At 45.3% G+C, this 18,102-nt stretch overlaps 1 protein-coding gene across 3 annotated transcripts in view; it reads left to right on the plus strand.

Annotated features, from left to right (window-relative positions):
• Nucleotides 1-18,102, plus strand: part of TTC7A (tetratricopeptide repeat domain 7A) — a 276,049-nt gene that overhangs the window by 83,341 nt on the left and 174,606 nt on the right. For all 3 annotated transcript variants that reach the window (XM_084622482.1, XM_084622481.1, XM_084622483.1), the window contains 2 exons: nt 3,260-3,397; nt 3,830-3,913. In XM_084622482.1, the coding sequence (XP_084478608.1) occupies nt 3,260-3,397; nt 3,830-3,913 (222 nt within the window). The remainder of the gene's footprint in view (nt 1-3,259; nt 3,398-3,829; nt 3,914-18,102) is intronic.

The following is an 18,102-nucleotide window of genomic DNA, read 5'->3' on the forward strand; positions in this document are numbered from 1 at the left end:
ACTATGACGTGAGGCTGATTCGCAGTTTACGAAATATGTGGGTGCTTTTTCAGTGTAGCTATTTTTCACAAATGGTTGTAGCGAGTAACTGATGCAGAAACTTTTTTTAAAGCTGTCGTATAAGTGTGGGAGGATTTAATTGGCAGTAAGGATCATTCTATGCACTTTTTCCTTAACTTTTTAGCCCTACCATGTTATCTTCTTTTTTAAAGGTTAATCCTTAAGGCAAGTTTAACAATTTAATTGACTTTTCATTCTTCTTTGTTTAATATTTGCTTTCCTGTCACACTGGACAATAAATTAAGATTACTTCATTATATTTTGGGGCCCTGATTGCAAGATTAATGTTTAGTCAGTTTCAAATCAAAGTCTCAGTTTCATTTTCTGATTCTTATATACTATCCTAGTACAGCAAAATGTGTGCTGTAAACTGTAGGGGATTTTTTTATAAACAAAATTAATTTCATTGTGATTTTTAAAAAAATAATTGAAATGTTGGTTTTAGAGTTTGTAAAAGCTTGTTTTTACCAGACTTTACATTTTGGGGTGAATTAGACCTGTCAGTTTCCTTTAACTATGGTTGCCATTTAGCCCTTTGTTAGTGATTGTGTTGGTTGTCAGTAATTGTGCTGGCCTCCTCAACTGGGGATTACAATGGACGAGAAGCTGGATATGAGTCAACAGTGTGCCGTTGTTGACAAGAAGGCTAACAGCATATTGGGCTGCATTAGTGGGAGCATTGCCAGCAGATCAAAGGAAGTGATTATTCTGCTCTATTTGGCACTGGTGAAGCCACATCTGGAGTATTGCGTCCAGTTTTGGGCCCCCCACTACAGAAAGGATGTGGACAAATTAGAGAGTCCAGCGGAGGGCAACAAAAATGATTAGGGGGCTGGGGCACATGACTTATGAGGAGAGGCTGAGGGAACTGGGCTTAGTTAGTCTGCAGAAAATAGGAGTGAAGGGGGATTTGATAGCAGCCATCAACTACCTGAAGTGGGGGTTTCAAAGAGGATGGAGCTTGGCTGTTCTCAGTGGTGGCAGATGACAGAACAAGGAGTAATGGTTTCAAGTTGCAGTGAGGGAGGTCTAGGTTGGATATTAGGAAAACTATTTCACTAGGAGGGTAGGGAAGCATTGGAATGGGTTACCTTGGGAGCTGGTGGAATCTCCATCCTTAGAGGTTTTTAAGGCCCGGCTTGACAAAGCCCTGGCTGGGATGATTTAGTTGGGGTTGGTCCTGCTTTCAGCAGGGTGTTGGACTAGATGACCTCCTGAGGTCTCTTCCAACCCTAATCTTCTATGAGTCTATGATTCTAACTGTGGCAATGAATGTTGGTAACATATTATATATAACATGAAACAGCTGTAGTTTTATCGTAATGAAATATACGTGGTCTGTAAGACCTCCATATTCTGTCATTTTTTATATGCTTGATTCCTGTGTTTAACCTTTTGACAGGATCATTTCTCTGCAGTTAGAGAGAAAAAGACATGAAAATAAGATTACAAGACAAACCTTGCAGTCTTCCCATTTGGGAGGAATAGGTGGGTTGGATTGGGCTGGGTTTTTTTGCTCTTGATGGAACTGTGGGGAATCTTAGTTTTCCCAGCTTGGATAATGTTCAGCTCTTGATGTCCTTTCAGCTGAGGAGCTCCAGATGGGATTTCTGTGGAGCCTGTCTGCAGTTCTATTGAATGCCATGAGGCACTCCCTCCAGGGTTAGAGGCACATCATCCCTACTCTGGAGTCAGCCATGCCCAATTCTGTGCTAGGGCGGTTGTCAGCCTCTGGTCAAATTCCTCATAGTAGGAGCAGGTAGCCGGGGAGTTCCCAGACACACAATTCCCATCCTTTACTTTGCGCTGGGTAGTCTGGAAGTTTTTGATCTGCTCCCTGCACGAGACAGTGGTGCAGTAGGTCTCGAATCCCACCTGCCTCTTAGCGGTCTTTTCAGATAAATGCAGATTCTTGGTGTTCCTGTCAAAATCATGGGCCTCATAGTCCTCATACCACAGGTGGACCAGAATTCTGCAGTGTTATACCCTTGTACCGCTGGATGAGCCAGCAACCTGTGTTCTGAGGGGTGCAGGTGCCTATCAGAGGGTTTTATGTGTGTGGATGGTAGTGTGGTTTGGGCTTAAACACTTGTCAGAGCCCATGCCCATGTTGTATAGTAGTCATACCCTCAGGGGCTGGATGCTTTGGGTGAAATCCTAGCCCCACTGAAGTTGCAGTGGGGTCAGGATTTTATCCTTTGTCTTTAGCTGTGTCTACACTATGCAGCTTTTAGCAACAGGGCTGTGTCACTGCAGCCAAGTCACTAAAGGGCATGCAGCGTAATTGCTGTTTGTCGGCTCTCCTGCTGACAAAAAACTTCCACCCCCAATGAGCGGCATCAGCATTGTCGTCAGGAGAGCGCTCCTGTCGACAAAGAGCTGTTCACACCGGCACTTGTCATCGCAAAACTTCTGTCTCTTGGGAGGGTGTTTTTTTAACACCTCTGAAAGACAAAAGTTTTGTCGTTCAGTTGCCAGTGTAGACGTTGGAGTCAAACCTGAGTCCCTTGCATGGCAGCTCAGAATATTCCTAGTGAGTTACTGGACTGTCCTTATCTTGTCAGAAGTTAAAAGGTAGGTTCTATTTAAATTGAATTTTCAGTGTATTGCAATGAATTATGAGTTATGTATAATAAATTATTATCTGTACAAATTGTTTTTAAAAAATCTTATTTGCATGACATTGCAAAGGCCTCTGCATGCATTAACATGATGACAGACAAATCCAATTATTAGGGCAACATGCCCAAATTAACTGATAAAAAGTGAACAGCAGAAAGGATTAAAAGAAATACCTACCATTGGGAAGTAATAAACTATCAGAAGCCTGGGGGAATATACAGCAATGTAGGTGCAATCGCCACAGGTGCAGGCAATTGAAATAATTAGGCACACAATTTATATGGGGCCCTGGGATTCTGACTCCTGGAAATTCTGGCCCAGTAGCTCATTTCCATCTGTAATTTCTATGATTCTGTAAGTTAATGGTGATGAGCTGTTTCCAGAATTTCCTTTCATATGTATGCCATCCTGAACTAGCTTCATGCAGATAAATGGGGAGGTAGATCTACTGCTTGTTTTGACATGGAGTGATAATGGGCAAACACAGTCAATGACAAACAGATACCCTTCTGCATTTGGCTTGGTGTTCTCAATTCACTGTCGTCAGGTCAGATTTCTTATTTGTGTTTGTGACCAGGCGAACAGAGATGCAGTAATTAGCCGTGCCCCTGACCAGAAGGATGATCGAGCTGTCAGCCTCCAGGATGCTTCTGCAGTGTATGACCTTCTGAGTATCACGCTGGGCAGAAGAGGGCAGTATGTCATGCTTTCTGAGGTACCTGATCTTTTACTGAGACATCAGCTTAATTCTTTCAAACAAACACTGTCCTTTGAAAAATAATTGTTGAATGTTGGTGGTGGGAGTGAGCAGGAAAGACAGTAGTTGAAAATTTTTAGAAACAGCTTCAAGTCTGTGTCAGTTTAGGTAAAAAATATACACGTCTGAGTGCCCAAACTAGGCTCCTAAAGCCATTCATAGGCACTTAAATAAAATGGGCCTGATTTTCAGAGGTGCTGAGCACCTGCAGTATCCATTAACTTAGGAGGGAAATTGGAAAGGGGAAAAATGCCATAAAAGATCACTTCTGGCCATTTCAGGTTGTCCATTTGTGCAAGTCCTTACTTGGCCACTGAGCTGTCTGAGCAGCAGCCTTGACACAGGGAGAAAAATGCGTCTCTGATATTTCTCCCAATGTTTATTTTTCAGTGTCTGGAGCGAGCAATGAAGTTTGCATTTGGTGAATTCCACCTCTGGTACCAGCTGGCCCTTTCCATGGTGGCTTGCGGGAAGGTAAGGCCTAAATCAGAGAAGCATGTTTTTCATCTGTGGGATGTACAGAATCACATGTTTTATATGAGTTAATGACTGTGTACAGCCTATGTGAAAAGTTAGAGCTCCCTGTCACAGTAGGATTTTTGGGGACTATGTGGACCATCTCATTAACTTGTATATTAAATATATTTGTACATTAAAAGCGGAAAGAAAATATTAGACCAGCCATAAAGCGTGCAATATACAGGAGCAGTTAGGCGCTGAGGTGGAGATTTTCAAGGGGATGCTTGCTCCTAAATGCTTTAGGAGCTTTGAAAATCATTGCACACACAGAAAAGATTCATACAATGTATCAATTCATAAACAAGCCATAAACTGCTGGTCAATTAAACAATAAGCTAGTGCTGTACTGCCAACACCCTGCACTGTCCTGTGAAAGGCGCAGGTTTGGGGGAAGATTTTTTCAAAGGCATAAATGGGAATTAGGTACCCAGTCCCCCTTGACTTTCAATTGAACTGGCACTTAACTGGCCAATGTGCCCTTGCAAATCCCCAAATCCACAACCACTCTGTCGGATTAAGGAGTGGCTTTGCCTGCTTCCAAGGGAGCATTGCCTACTCCTCTGAAGCAGACAAGACTGTGGTTGTGATGATCCAGCAGAAGAAAGGTGAAGGAAGGAGGTGCAAAAGCCAATTTAGAAACACAGTGAGCATGTCCACAGGGCTCCTATAGGGACACAGAAGACCCCAAGGTGAAACTCTTAACAATAAATAGGGTGCTAACCTATTGCCATTAACAATTTAATTGAGAACTCTGTCCTTCTCTTCATGTTACATATTTGCTTATGTACCTCTTCTGGTATCCTTTAGATATTACACATTCAATATTAAAAAAGAAATTAAAAAAGCAGTAAAACTCACACTTGCCTCAGTATAAATGTATGTAAATAATTGAAATCAAAGGACATCCTATCCTATTGCCTAGACTTTAAATGTTCAGGAAGTGAAGTGGCCTGATAAATTGATGTAAGAGCTCTAAATACTCTGAACCTTATAGGGAGCAGAGGGAGTTCCCTTACCTAACAGTCCCATCTGTGCAGTATTCCATTTCTAGTCCTGAAGTATTCCTAGAGGATTCCTGTCGTATGCTCTGCAATGCGTCATCTTTCTAATAGGAGATGTGGCATACATTTTTATACAGCTTTGCAGCTTGTGTAGAACAGAGTTCATTTGAATGTAAGCACTCAAAGGTAGCAGGGAGGGATGATGAGCAGTGTGGTCGGTGTAGACCGCAGAATACACTTGAGCTTTCAGAGGTAAGAGATCTGTTTTCACCTGTCTCTCAGCCACAGCTAATTCTGACCACATTACCAAGACATGAGATCCCACATCCTAAGATGGAACTTTTCCTGCAGCATTGGAAATCAGACTCATAAATCTTTGGTGTCATGGGAACCCAGATCAGTATACCCTTTTATTGACCTGCAAATCTTGAAACCTTCAATATTACATTGCAAAATCTGTCCTGTGTAAAAGTGGTATCAAATCCAATCTTGCTCTCTATTTACACTATGTTCTGCTTGTGTTAACTTGCACTTCACATTTCCTCCTTCACCAAGTCAAGGGATACTTGAGAGTCAAAATTCCAGTCATTTCTTCCATCCACTAGCTAACAAATTAGCCAAGTGGAGTATGTTGTTTTTCACAGGTGTATCAGTCTGATCATTAGGTCAGTAAGGTATGCTTGTTTACTATATAAATGCTGTAGGATTTATGCATTATTTTATTTGTGCTCCTCTTCTTCACAAAGATGGGAACACTGCTCTGTAGGATATTTACATTGGACAAATCAGAGGTTCTTCGAGTGCTTGCTCATGTCAATTCCATGCTAGGTGTGTGCGCACCCACCTGCATGGCTGCCAGAGATTTTTCCCTTAGTGGTATCCATAGGGTCGAATCTGGCGCCCTCTGGAGCCTCACACTTATGCTCCAGTATATGAGGTGCCACGGGCACTGTGCCCTCTTAGTTCCTTCTTACTGCCCATGAGGGTCGCAGGAACGCCTTTCTCCCTTTACAGTTTGCAAAGTGCTCTTAGTGATTTGACTTCATAGTTTATATAGTTCATTAAGTATAGTTAGATAAGTAGTTAGTCTAGATAGTTAGTAGTCCCCCTAGGGACTTTGTCCCCAGGACAGGGCATGCTCTGGTCCCTGGGTTTCAAACCGTGTGCCATCTGCCATAGACCTATGCCTGTCAGCGACCCCCACTCAAGCTGTCTAAGGTGTCTGGGGGAATCGCACATTAAAGAGAAGTGCAAAATCTGTAAGGACTGTACGTCATGCACTCCAAAGGATAGAGACATTCATCTCAATGCCCTTCTGATAGAGGCAGCTTTCAGACGGGCCTCAGAACCCTCCTGCTCCGACTCGGCACCAAGTACCTCAGCCTCAGAAAGGAGCGCCCCACCCGCGCTAGTTTCCTCTCGGCACTGCTCACCATGACTGGTGCTGCAAAAGCACCACAGAAAGCAGCTCACTGACCAGGGACGCTCACTGGCCTCATAAAAAGATGGGAAAGGGGTGGCAGGCAAAGGACCCAGCTTGGACCATCTGCCTCTGACAGGACTGCAAGGTGAAGCTTCTCTGCTCAGGGCTTTGAGACTGGTACGGGAAACACCTCTGACTCCAGGGAGCAGCAGTGGTCCCATGCACCTTATGGTGCCCTCCACACTGGAGGCCTTCCAAGTGGTCAGGGACCTGACAGCTCTACCAATGCCATCTACTCTGAGGGACCATCCCCCACTGGCGGAACCAGTAAAGGTCCCGCCTTCCAAGGGTAAACCACCTATGGGTCCACCCTAATGGCTACTTGGGCATTACCGCTCTCTGGAGTCCTGGCACCGCTCCACAACGCCATGGCCCCAGTTTCTGGCACTGCACCCACGGTCTCCTACTCCGCGGCTCCAGTCCCCAAGCCTGCGTTCCCAGTCCTCAGCACCGAGACAAGGATCACAGACCACTTGGTATCAGTCCAGATCTCCCTGGTACTGTCAGCCTCTGGCACCAGTCACTGCACTGCCGTTCTCTGATGCCCCGTTCCCGATCTCCATCGCCTTGGTTTCTGTCTTCACATGTCTCACCACCAACTCAACTCCAGTCTCTAACACAACACCGCTTTTCAGACCCCCACCAGCGGTCACCTTCTCTGCACCACTGCTCGGCACCGCATCTGAGCCAACAGCGAGAGGCACCATCAGCGCCAGTTTGGTCTCTGAGAGAGGAGACCTCCTTGGAGTTGGAAGGGGATTGCAGTTCTGCGAAGGCACTGATCGGCCCTGCAGTGGGTGCCTGGCCGCACGGGCAATGGCCACTCAAATGGCCACACTGGAACTAATAGGGGCTCCCTATAATGCCGGGACCGTATTCTCAGCGGTCTTCCTTCACCACATCAGGGAAGTGGACCGCGGCACTCCGTGTCTCTGTACTGGAATCAGATTAGGGTTCCGAAGCAGATACTGAGGTACAGGCTTCGACTCAAGGGGAAGCCTCCACAATAGAGGAAGGGATACCTGTCCCCTGCCCAGTGTTGCCATTATCCCTGGACGAGGTGGTCACTAGGCCTGCCCACCCACTCCTTCTGGATGGGCATATGAGGACCTCTTGAAGAGGGTGGCCTTGAATTTGGGGTTAGAGGCAGAGGAATTTACTGAACCCTCTGGCAGCTCCTTGATATCCTGGTTGCAGTGGTGCCATCTAGGATGGCACGCCTGGTACACGATGAGGTTCTGAAGGTAGTTGAGGCCCTCTGGCAGACCCCGTTCTCCCTGCCCCCAGCTTTGAACAGGGTAGAAAAGAAGTACTACATCCCGGCCCAGGGCTATGAGTACTTATACTCCCACCCACCCCCCCCAGCTCTCTTATACTCACTGTGGCCAACGAACAAGATAGGCAGGGTCAGGCGAGCGCCACACCTGAAAATAAGGACGCAAGGAAACTGGATCTTTTTGGAAGAAAATTTATTCCATGGCCAGTCTCCAACTTAGCACCTCCAACCAGCAGGCATTGCTGGGGAGACACCATTATAACATCTGGGACACCCTGGCAAAATTCAAGGACTCTCTGCCACAGGCGCTCAGACAGCAGTTCGCTTCGGTCTTGGAGGAGAGCAAGACTGTGGCTAGGTCCTTGCTCCAAACTGTGCTGGATGTGGCTGATTCGGCAGCCAGATCTGTGACCTCTGTGGTGTCTATGTGGCGAGGCTCATGGCGGCAGTCCATCTGCATCAACTGTCCCAGGAGGTGTAGCAGTCCATTCAGGACCTCCCCTTCAAGGGCACTGCTCTATTTTCGGAGCAGATGAATGCCAGGCTGCATGGCCTGAAAGATTCCCTCAACAGGCTTCACTCCTTGGGCCTGTCCACACCACAGGCCTCTAGGAAACACTTCTGGCCTTCAACTCTGCCCAGATACTTGGGCCCTCAGCGGCAGAGCTCCTGCAAAAGAAAGAACATAGGCTTTAAACTCTGCCAACCTGCTCTGTCCTCCTCAGCTGCCTAGTCAGGCCCTCAGCATCACTCAGGTGGCTCTCAGTTATTTTGAGAGTGCACATGAGGACACAGTTGCCGTCTCACCCCAGGATCCATCCCCCCCATTTATTTCTGGACCACCTATCTCCCTTCCTCTCTGCATGGGCCAAGGTCACCATGGACCAATGGGTGCTCATAGCGGTTACACCCTGCAGTTTTCCTCCTTCCCTCCCACCCCCCTTCCCTGTCCCTCTTCAGGGACTCGTCTCATTAGCAACTCTTCATCCAGGAGGTGGAGACCCTCCTATAGGGTAGGGGCTGTATGAAGGGGAAGGGATTTTACTCCCAATACTTCCTGATCCTGAAGGCCAAAGAACCGTCCTAGACCTGCATCACCTCAAGAAGTATCTCAAGAAGTTGAAGTTCCTCATGGTCTCCCTGGTCTCCATCATCCCCTCTCTGGATCTGGGAGATTGGTACTCCGTCCTCGACTGAAAGGACACCTATTTTAATATTTCTGTTTTCTATGGGTACAGGCGATTCCTCCAATTCATGGTGGGCCAACGCCATTACCAATTCACGGCACTGCCCTTCAGCCTCTCATCGGCCCCAAGAGTCTTCACAAAATGCACGGTGGAAGTGGCCACTTTCCTGAGGTGTCGAGGCGTACTGATATACTTGTACCTTAACGACTGGCTTGTCAGAGGCAGGTCGCAAAAGGAGGTTCGGCACAGCCTCAGTCTGGTGTGGGCCACTTGTCAGGAATACTTATAAATTAACAGAAATCAACTTTTACCCTGGTTCAGCAGATAGAATTTATAGGGGCAGTGCTCGATTCTGCGCAGGCCAGGGCCTTTCTGCCAGAGTCATGGTTCAAGGCTATGTCAGACCTCCTCACCCACGGCAGAGCTCACCCACTCACAACCGCCTGGGTATGCCTCAAGCTGCTGGGTCGCATGGCAGTATGTACATATATGGTCCATCATGCCCGTCTGCATCTCAGACCCCTGCAGACATGGCTGGCTTCAGACTACGCTTCCGGCAGACATGATATGGACCTAGTGGTCCCACTTCCAGGGATACTGCTTGTGAGTCACCTAGCATGGAATTGACACGAACAAGCACTCAAGCACCTTTTGTAACTGTTATCCTTTTGAGATGTGTTGCTCATGTCCATTTCATGACCCACCCTCTTTGCCCGCCGTCAGAGTTGACGGCAAGAAGGAACTGAGAGGCTGCAGGGCCGGAGGTGCCTCATTTACTGGCACATAAGCGCAGTGCTCCAGAGGGCACCAGATCCAGCCTTATGAATACCACTAAGGGAAAAATCTCCAGCAGCCGTGCACATGGGTATACACACACCTAGCATGGAATGGATATGAGCAACACATCTTGAAGAACAACAGTTACGAAAGGTAGGTAGCTGGGTTTTTTTTCTTTAAATGGTGAATGAGATTATGCAAAGAAACAACCTTTTTATTGTACAGCTGAATTTAAACAAAAGTAGTAACAGAATAACAATGATTTCACTTTGCTGTGCTTCTCTGAACACTGATGTGTGATTTCTAGAAAGGTATTTTTAGCCATCGTAGTACAAGTGTGCAATGAGGTGTGTTTTCCAAACAGAAGAATTACCTTTGATTTGATTGAGAAAAATACAGTGTGAAACTTCCAAGCCTATGTATTCAAAGTTTTAAGCTACACCTTTCTAGCTATCTGTCTGGGCATTCTGAGTGCATCTGTTGGTATAATGCCAGGTCACTGGGAAGGACCCTTTTGCACCTCATGAAGCTCTGGACAGAGATGAAGGTGTCTTTGAATCAATTTTATGGAAACCCCTCCCCAATCTTGGAGATGCTGGGTGCCAGGTTAATCCTAAGGCACAACTTGGAGCTGCTCTAAGATGCACCTGATGTTAACATCGCACAATGTGCTGATATGGCAGCCAGAGATTGGCTGGATGTGGTGGCTCCCCAGTCATGCCCTTTACACCAGGGATGGGGGATGTCTGAGAGTGGGAAGTGGTGTGGTAGCCACTACATCAGCCCTATGTTGCCTGAGAGAACCTTCAGAAAACCCAGTAAGCCAGCTTTACAGGTTTTCTGCACTGCCAGGGCACAGCATGGGTTATTAGGCTGAACATGGTTGACTTAGCATGACAAGACTTACAAAGTGCAAAATGGGGACCTCTGTCAGGGGAGCAGAGTGAGGGAAGAAGGGCCGGTTTTGGAGGGGGTGTCAAGGAGGTTTGCATAGACCCCGTTTGGCAGTTTGGGGTAGTCCACTTCTCTTTTTGACCCCTCCCCAGCCAAGCATCGTCCACTGGAGTTGGTGCAAGTTACTCATGTCTGACACCTCTGCTAACTAGGGCACTTCTGTTGGGCCAAAGCTGTCAAACTTGGGTGCCTATGTGATTTATTACAAGCACAAGGGATGTAAATTGGGGCCTCTAGCGGCTGCACGCATTGCACTGGCTGCAGGCTAGCTGTCTGTTACGTGTTCCCCTCTCATATTCCTGCCTTTCTAGGCTCCAATCCTACAAGATGCTCTGGGTCCTGAATTCCTTGTCAGTGGAGGATGCTCAACACATCATAGGGCCGAACCATTCCTTAACGAATCTCTTATGCCCCAAAACTGTGGCGACCCGTTCTCTGTAGAGATGAAATGGTAAAGGTGCTTGCTCAACTCACTCATCTGCTTTGGGCAGTATTCGACATTATTGCCCACCGTCTTCTCGCAGCCCTTCTCTCAGGACGCATGGTTTTGGCCTTCATGCCAATGGGTAGGTTTCCCTATCTGAATCGGAAATGTAGCTATTTAGGGACAGCTACAGAATTGTTTCTTTCTTCAGCTTTAAACAGTAATAAAAACCACCCTTACAAAAAGCACTGGGTACCCGGATAGTTAATTAAGCTTACTTTAATGGAGTGATGGTCTCCTGTGTCAGGCAGATGGCAAGGCATTCTCTTTATACAGTGCATGGGAGCGTTATTTAATTAATTTTTTTTTTTAAATAAATGTTTATGTTGAAAAAGAGTTGAGAGAAACCAAAGCTCCATTATTGGTTTTGAAATGTATTTGAGGCAGGGGAGAATGTGGTGGAAGGGCTGAGCACTCTTACACCAGTAGAGGGCAGTGTGATGTATCTGCTGAAGCGTGAATTGGCTGCTCTTCTCACCCTTGCACTGGAAGAGGGGAGATAGGTTGTGCGGATGGGGTAGGCCCCATGGCAGTTGAAAGGACAGTGAGGGAGAAGTTACCTTCGGAAGCATGGGATGTTGGAGGCACTTACCCAAGTGCGTTTGACCTACCAAACATTAGAGCCCATAGGGCACCCACAGCGCTTGCCTCCAAGTTCATGGAGCACCCAGTATGCTACTATACATCTAGAGCAGACAGCTGTCGTGGCACTTGCAGCAAGGGCAGCAATTGCATGAGTTTGGGAGCAGTTACATCATTCCTGCTCCCCCTGCCTTGGCAGGTGCTAGGGACATTGCTGTGAAAGCTATGCAGAATGGCGAGAGGGGCTTAAACCACAGACGGCACTACAGAAAAACAGCTCTTAACCTTCCTGCCATTGTGCATGGGTAACAGAGGGAGGAGGAGGAAGTCATGCTCTGACACCTGAAATGTTGTTAGCAACATAATGCTTTCAGGGGGTGTTGGTGCAATACAAATAATAATTGTTACGTTCTTGTCAGCATCTCCGGCACTCAGCAGTTCTGCTTGGGGAAAGGAAGCTCACTGTTCCCAGAGCCATGGGTTCTGTATCCACTGCTGGCTAAGCATTGGTTAATGTTTGCTTGTAGCGTGGGGCTGCTCAGCGCTGCGCTGTCAGCATTTAGTTTTGATTTCAGTTGCTTCCCTTGAAGTCAGTTTTGCACAGAGATGAGCTGCTCACCGTGATCCAGTGAGGAATATATGGGTTTGTTGATCTGTAATATCCACAGCCAAGTAATGACTAGTTAATATGACGTCTTTACGTTTTAAGCTTTTTCCATCCGTGTTCCAACCAGAAACAAGAACACTTTAGTCTTATTTAAAAACAGTGCAACAAAAGCAAACATCTTTATCAAGAGCCTTACATTTGACTCAAAGACATGCCTATAATGCCGAGATAAAGCCTTCTAGAAGGTTAGAAAGAAAGATATAAATATATCTGATACATAATTCTGCGGCAAGAGCAGATGAATTTTGTGATTTAGGTTACTCCTTCTGCTGGTTTCCTTGCAAAAGCTTAAGCTGGTTGCTAGGTAACCAGCATTAAAAAAAGCACGTTTGTCTTTGCATTGCAGTCAGGAGCCTTGGGAACAGCAAAGGCCTCAGATGGCTCCTTAAATAGTATCACTGGGGAATGAAAGTTAAAATATTGAACATTCATTGGTTAAAGATCCTGTTACAAAGGTCAGTCATCTAGGGGACAGTCAATAGTTTGGTTTCTTTTGATTGGGGTAAGGGGGCACAGGACAAGAGAGATTTGTGTGAGTGTGTTTAAGACAGTAAGCAAATGGAAATTTCCAAATATTCCTGAAAATGAAACAGAGGATATGTGATGTGTTTGGGAGGGGCAGGTGGAGGGATATATATAAAGCAAGAAACCATTCCTAAATTCAGACATAGCTATTTTCCTGGTGGCAGTGTACATGAAGATATTTGTTCATAATTAGTGAGAGCATATTTATGTTAAAAACTAATCACAGAAAGGGGATGGAGGGGTTTGGCAATTATTTTAATGATGAATGTTGAAGCTGATTGCCTGTGTGACCCAGTGTGCCTTGGGCAGCCCTCACTGGAAATGCCAGGGTCAGGGTAGACTGCAAAAAGGAGAGCAGATACCCACCAGTCTTGGGAGTAACAGTGAAGTTAAACTCCCCAACCAGTCACAAACTCTGCTTCTGATCCCCACACTGGTTATCAAGAAGCCAAAAAAAAAGGGGGGGGGAGGCAGAGAAGGAAATACACAGCCCCCTTCTTGCATTCCAGTTCTCTGGCTTCCGATCAGCACTTAAGTCCAGTATAGTGAGAAGTTATTTTAAAACTCTGCTCTCTATACAAAATGTTCTTCTGAACCCAAAGGGCCAGCCGCATTGCCAGGTCAGTATTAGGTTGGGTCTTACCCAAAATACCACGTTGCCAGCCAGTCCTTTAGTAACTAAAACTAAAGGTTTATTATAAAGAGAAAAGAAAGAACAAGAAGAGAGTTGTTCAATGGTAAAGCAGTCACATATGTACAAAGACTTCAAAGTCCATATATCGGGTTCTTAGCAATATTGGTGAGTTTGCTGGCTTGAAAGTACCTCTGGAACACATTCACAGCTTGGATGGGTCATTCAGTCCTTTGTTCAGAGCTTCAGTTTGTTGAAAAGTTACTACAGAGGTGGGAAGCAGGACTGAAGACAAAATGGAGATGATCCAACTGACTTTTATCTTCTTTTGCCATGTGGCTTGTACTTCTGGTGTCCCCAGACACAAGCTTTACAGCACATGTCATAGAAAGGCTTTAGAGTTCTGTTCATAAGCATGGCTTGCTGATCCTTGATGGGCTATCAAGCAGGCCTACTGCTGATGCCAATCTGTCTGGGTGTCACCCAGAAACACAACACAAGTTTGGAAATACAGAGATACTGTACATACTTATAATTTATAATACAAAGGTGATACAAACACATAAACAAGATGATCATACTTGACAAATTATCTTTTTGCGAATACAGACTAACACGGCTGCTACTCTGAAACTTGACAAATTATAACATTTTTACAGATACGCCACATAGCCTATCTGCTCAGATTCCTTGCAGTTTTTGTAACACTGGTATCAATAATATCACAAAGTGTCCCACATATTCCGTACAGCGTCACAGCCTGTAACTTCTTAACTAGCTAGATGCAGGGGCAAGAGAAGAGGGGCAAAATTAAAGTCATAGGTTAAGAGCCGAAAGCTAATGTAGTGATGTGCACACTTGGGATTCACAGAATCATGCGAGTTAGATGGAAAGACCTGAGGAGTTCAAGTAATCTGGGGATTCTCCTCCTCTGGTTCATGACCCCAAGGGATGTCATGAATGGGCATCAGGAGTTGCAACCACCATGCCCTTCATGTGTTGCTAAATAGGAATGGGTCCAGCTGAATCCCAGCTAGATGGGTTGGGGATCCCATGGAAAGTGAGATCCTGCTATGGAAAAGCTTGAGAATGACTGAACTAGTCCATTTCCCTGCCATTTCAGGGTTGTTCTCCATCCAGGGTAGACAAGACCGGAATTGTACCAATCAGGAGGGGGAGACACTTTTGAAGAGCTAGCTGGGCCACTGAGCTGCCCTCCCTTTAATGAAAGTAGTGTGAAGTCTCAGCATCCTGCTTGACTGATCGCTAACCCTGGATAGACATGTAGTATCATTTTTCTGTGCTGTGCTTCAGTTTCCCTCTCTGTAAAATAGGGATAATGATACTTACCTCCCTTTGTAAAGTGCTTTGAGATCTACTGGTGAAAAGTGCTATATAAGAGCTGTGCATTATTATTTTCAGTAGTGAACAATGACATCATCTACTTCCAGCTGGCTGGGAGACTTCCCAGTCCTCCCAGACAAGGATCCAGCCACAGAGACCCATGCACTTATCACCTCCAAGCTGGATTACTGTAACTCACTGTATCTGGGCCAGGTTGAAGGTGAAAGCAATGCAGAGGCTCTCGTTTGTGGAAAATGTGACAGCTCACCCCTTCAATAGGACAGATTTCCATAAGCTGTACTCTGCACCCATCATTGGCTCTCCATCTGCTTCCATTGCCAATTCAAGAGCTTGGTTCTGAACTTCAAAGCCATTATCAACAGGTCAGGATCCAGCCACGTTAGTGACTGCGTTTTGATGCATGACCCACCAAGACAGCTGTGCTCCTCTGGGGCAAGGCAGCTTACAAGCCCCAAGGTGATAAAGCATTTTCAATTGAGGGGCACCGCTGCGGAACCAACTACCAGAGGGATTTAGTCTAAACCAAAGTATGAGCACTTTTAGAGCATGCTGCAAAACTCACCTTTTTGAGAAACCTTTCCCACCATAGCTGGAATATAAAAAGTACCGAAGAAGAGCTTCCTGGTACCTGGGCGAGAGGAGAGCAAATGCTGTGCTGAATTCGAAATGTTACATCTGTTGCATTCCCTTAATCTGTTAGTGGTATAATTCTATCCAAGAGGGCAAAAAAGTTTGCTTGGCAGTATTTGCACTTTAGAAACCCCTGCTGATTACCTTTCATGGTTTCATTATCCTCCTAAACATTTAGTGAATTTATTTTTGTGTCTCAAATATTTGTTTTGTTGTTTTGCTGCGGAAGAGGAGAGGTTAGGAATAGATTGAGGTGTAAAAAGACAAAAGTGAGCCAAAGAACAAAGACTTTTAGGCAGCACCATCAGTTTAGTTGCATGGAAATGAAGGAATCCTCTGTAGCATGGGGCATGGGTCACTTGCTGGAGGATTCTCTGCACCTTGAAGTCTTTAAATCACGATTTGAGGACTTCAGTAGCTCAGACATAGGTGAGAGGTTTATTGCAGGAGTGGGTGGGTGAGATTCTGTGGCCTGCATTGTGCAGGAGGTCAGACTAGACGATCATAATGGTCCCTTCTGACCTTAAAGTCTGAGTCTATGAATCCATTGTAACTGATAAAAGAATTCTTCTCTTTAGACTCTCTTGGGAAAATAATCAAGGAAATATAACTGTAAATCACTCTTCAGGTTGTTCATGTGAAGTCCATCATCAGAGAATAGTTGAAAAGGGCTGTACCTTCATTACATAATTAGAAAATAGGTTTTTTTAGCCATATCGGGGTTGGGTTTAACAGTTGGAGAAGAATTTTCATTTAAATTAGAAGTCTTTTGTTGGATTCAGAACCATGACAACTTTAATCAGAGGAAGAAAACTGACTGGTTTCCCCTGGCCCCCCACATCCTTATCATAGTGTATTGCCTTGCTTCTACAATTGAAAGTTTCTGTACCTTTGAAGCTCCACAAAATGATGAGTATGGGCCCCTTCAAAAATATTGTATTTAGAACAATCTATTACCAGACTTCTTCACCATCACTGCACGTGACTTGACAGAAGCTGTGAGAGTAGTATCCTTGTCAAAAGTAGACAGAGATCCTTTTATATATTTGGACAGGGAATAGTTTGCATCTAACAAATTGGGATGGGGAAAACTTTCTAGGAAAGTGGATTCTTGCAGATGTTGGACTTGAGCTCAAAAAAACGATGTGCTGAGAGATGCACCTATTTGCTCCACATTACAAAAAAACCCTACGTGCCAAGGTGGTTACAGTTAATACAACCCAAAGTTGAAAAGTATGGAGCTGATCCGCTAAAGTATTGAATGTATATTTTTAATGGGTGAAAATTCACATTAAACCAGTGGGTTCAGCTTTTCCCCATGGGATCGCCACCCATCTGACCATAAAAAAAAAGGGATGATGCTCATGACCTCCCTGAACTTGTGTGTGACTCATACTTAGACATCTCACCAACCATCTTATTTCTGACCCAAAAGACAGTTGCCAGCAAACATAGAACTTCACTTTCTTGATTACACAAATGCAGTTAAAAGCAGACTGGATCTGTTTCCTCTGCATCTGAGCTCTGCTTGACCAGAGTTGAGATTCCCCCGCCCATGTTTAATTAATTTGTAATCCTTGTAAATAAAGGTGAACAGTGCAGCCCTTTGCAAACCCAGTCTTGAGAATAAACTCTCACATGTTGAGGTACTAGGAGTTGGGAGTGTCAGTCTGTCAATGCTCCCTAGGGTAAGGTATGTATTGCCTTGTAATAGAGCTGTGGCTGGAATACAGGCAGAAGGAGGGGCTTGGAATATGCCAGCTCATGATCCTTTCGTGAACCATGTCAAAACTTGTAACTCAAGGAGGGTAAAGAGAGCCCCTGTATCAAACACCATGGCCAGAGCCATGTGAGAGCGAAAGAAGGTGCCTTTGTAATTCCAGGACTCTTGCCTCAAAACCACAAATACAAACAAAAGTAAAACAATGTCGAGAGCTGTTAACTCTTGTGAACACACCAGCCATTTTGGGTACTGCCCTAGGACTGGGAGTCTGGAATGTATTAATTCTAATTCCAGCTCTGACCTGACTCTCCTGGCCTTAGACAATTCCCTGAACCTCTTTCTCTTCCTTCATCTGTAAAATGAGGCTATTGATAGTATTACATTACTATTGTTGTACTACTGCCTTTAGGTTGTTGGAATGAGAACTGCACAATTGTGTGTCATAAGCCCCAGACTGCTAATAGAAACTCTATTTTAGACTGAGTGGTAAGGACATGTGCTTTTGGAGCAGGAGATTTTGGGTTTTGTCCCCATATTTCTGTGAGATTTCTGGGTGGCCATGGGTGTGCCGACCTCAAGGCATGTTCTGAAGATTAGTTAATGTTTGTAAAGCACTTTAAAGATGAAAAGTGCTGTGCAAGTGCTAAATTTATTAAATGTAATTCATTAATTGTAATCTAATCCCAGGGAGACTGTGAGAGCTAACATATGCTACTCATACCACCTGTATTGAAGTTCAGATTCTTCTACCGGGCATAGTGACCATATCCAGCCTGCCCTCTCTCGGCACCTGCTGAATAGTTCATTTGTGCTACATTTGTCAAGTCAACTCAGTGGTCTGTGGGCCCGTGGTGGTATT

Source organism: Lepidochelys olivacea, assembly GCF_965140295.1.
Source record: "Lepidochelys olivacea isolate rLepOli2 genome assembly, chromosome: 3".
In the NCBI taxonomy this organism is placed as follows: domain Eukaryota; kingdom Metazoa; phylum Chordata; order Testudines; family Cheloniidae; genus Lepidochelys; species Lepidochelys olivacea.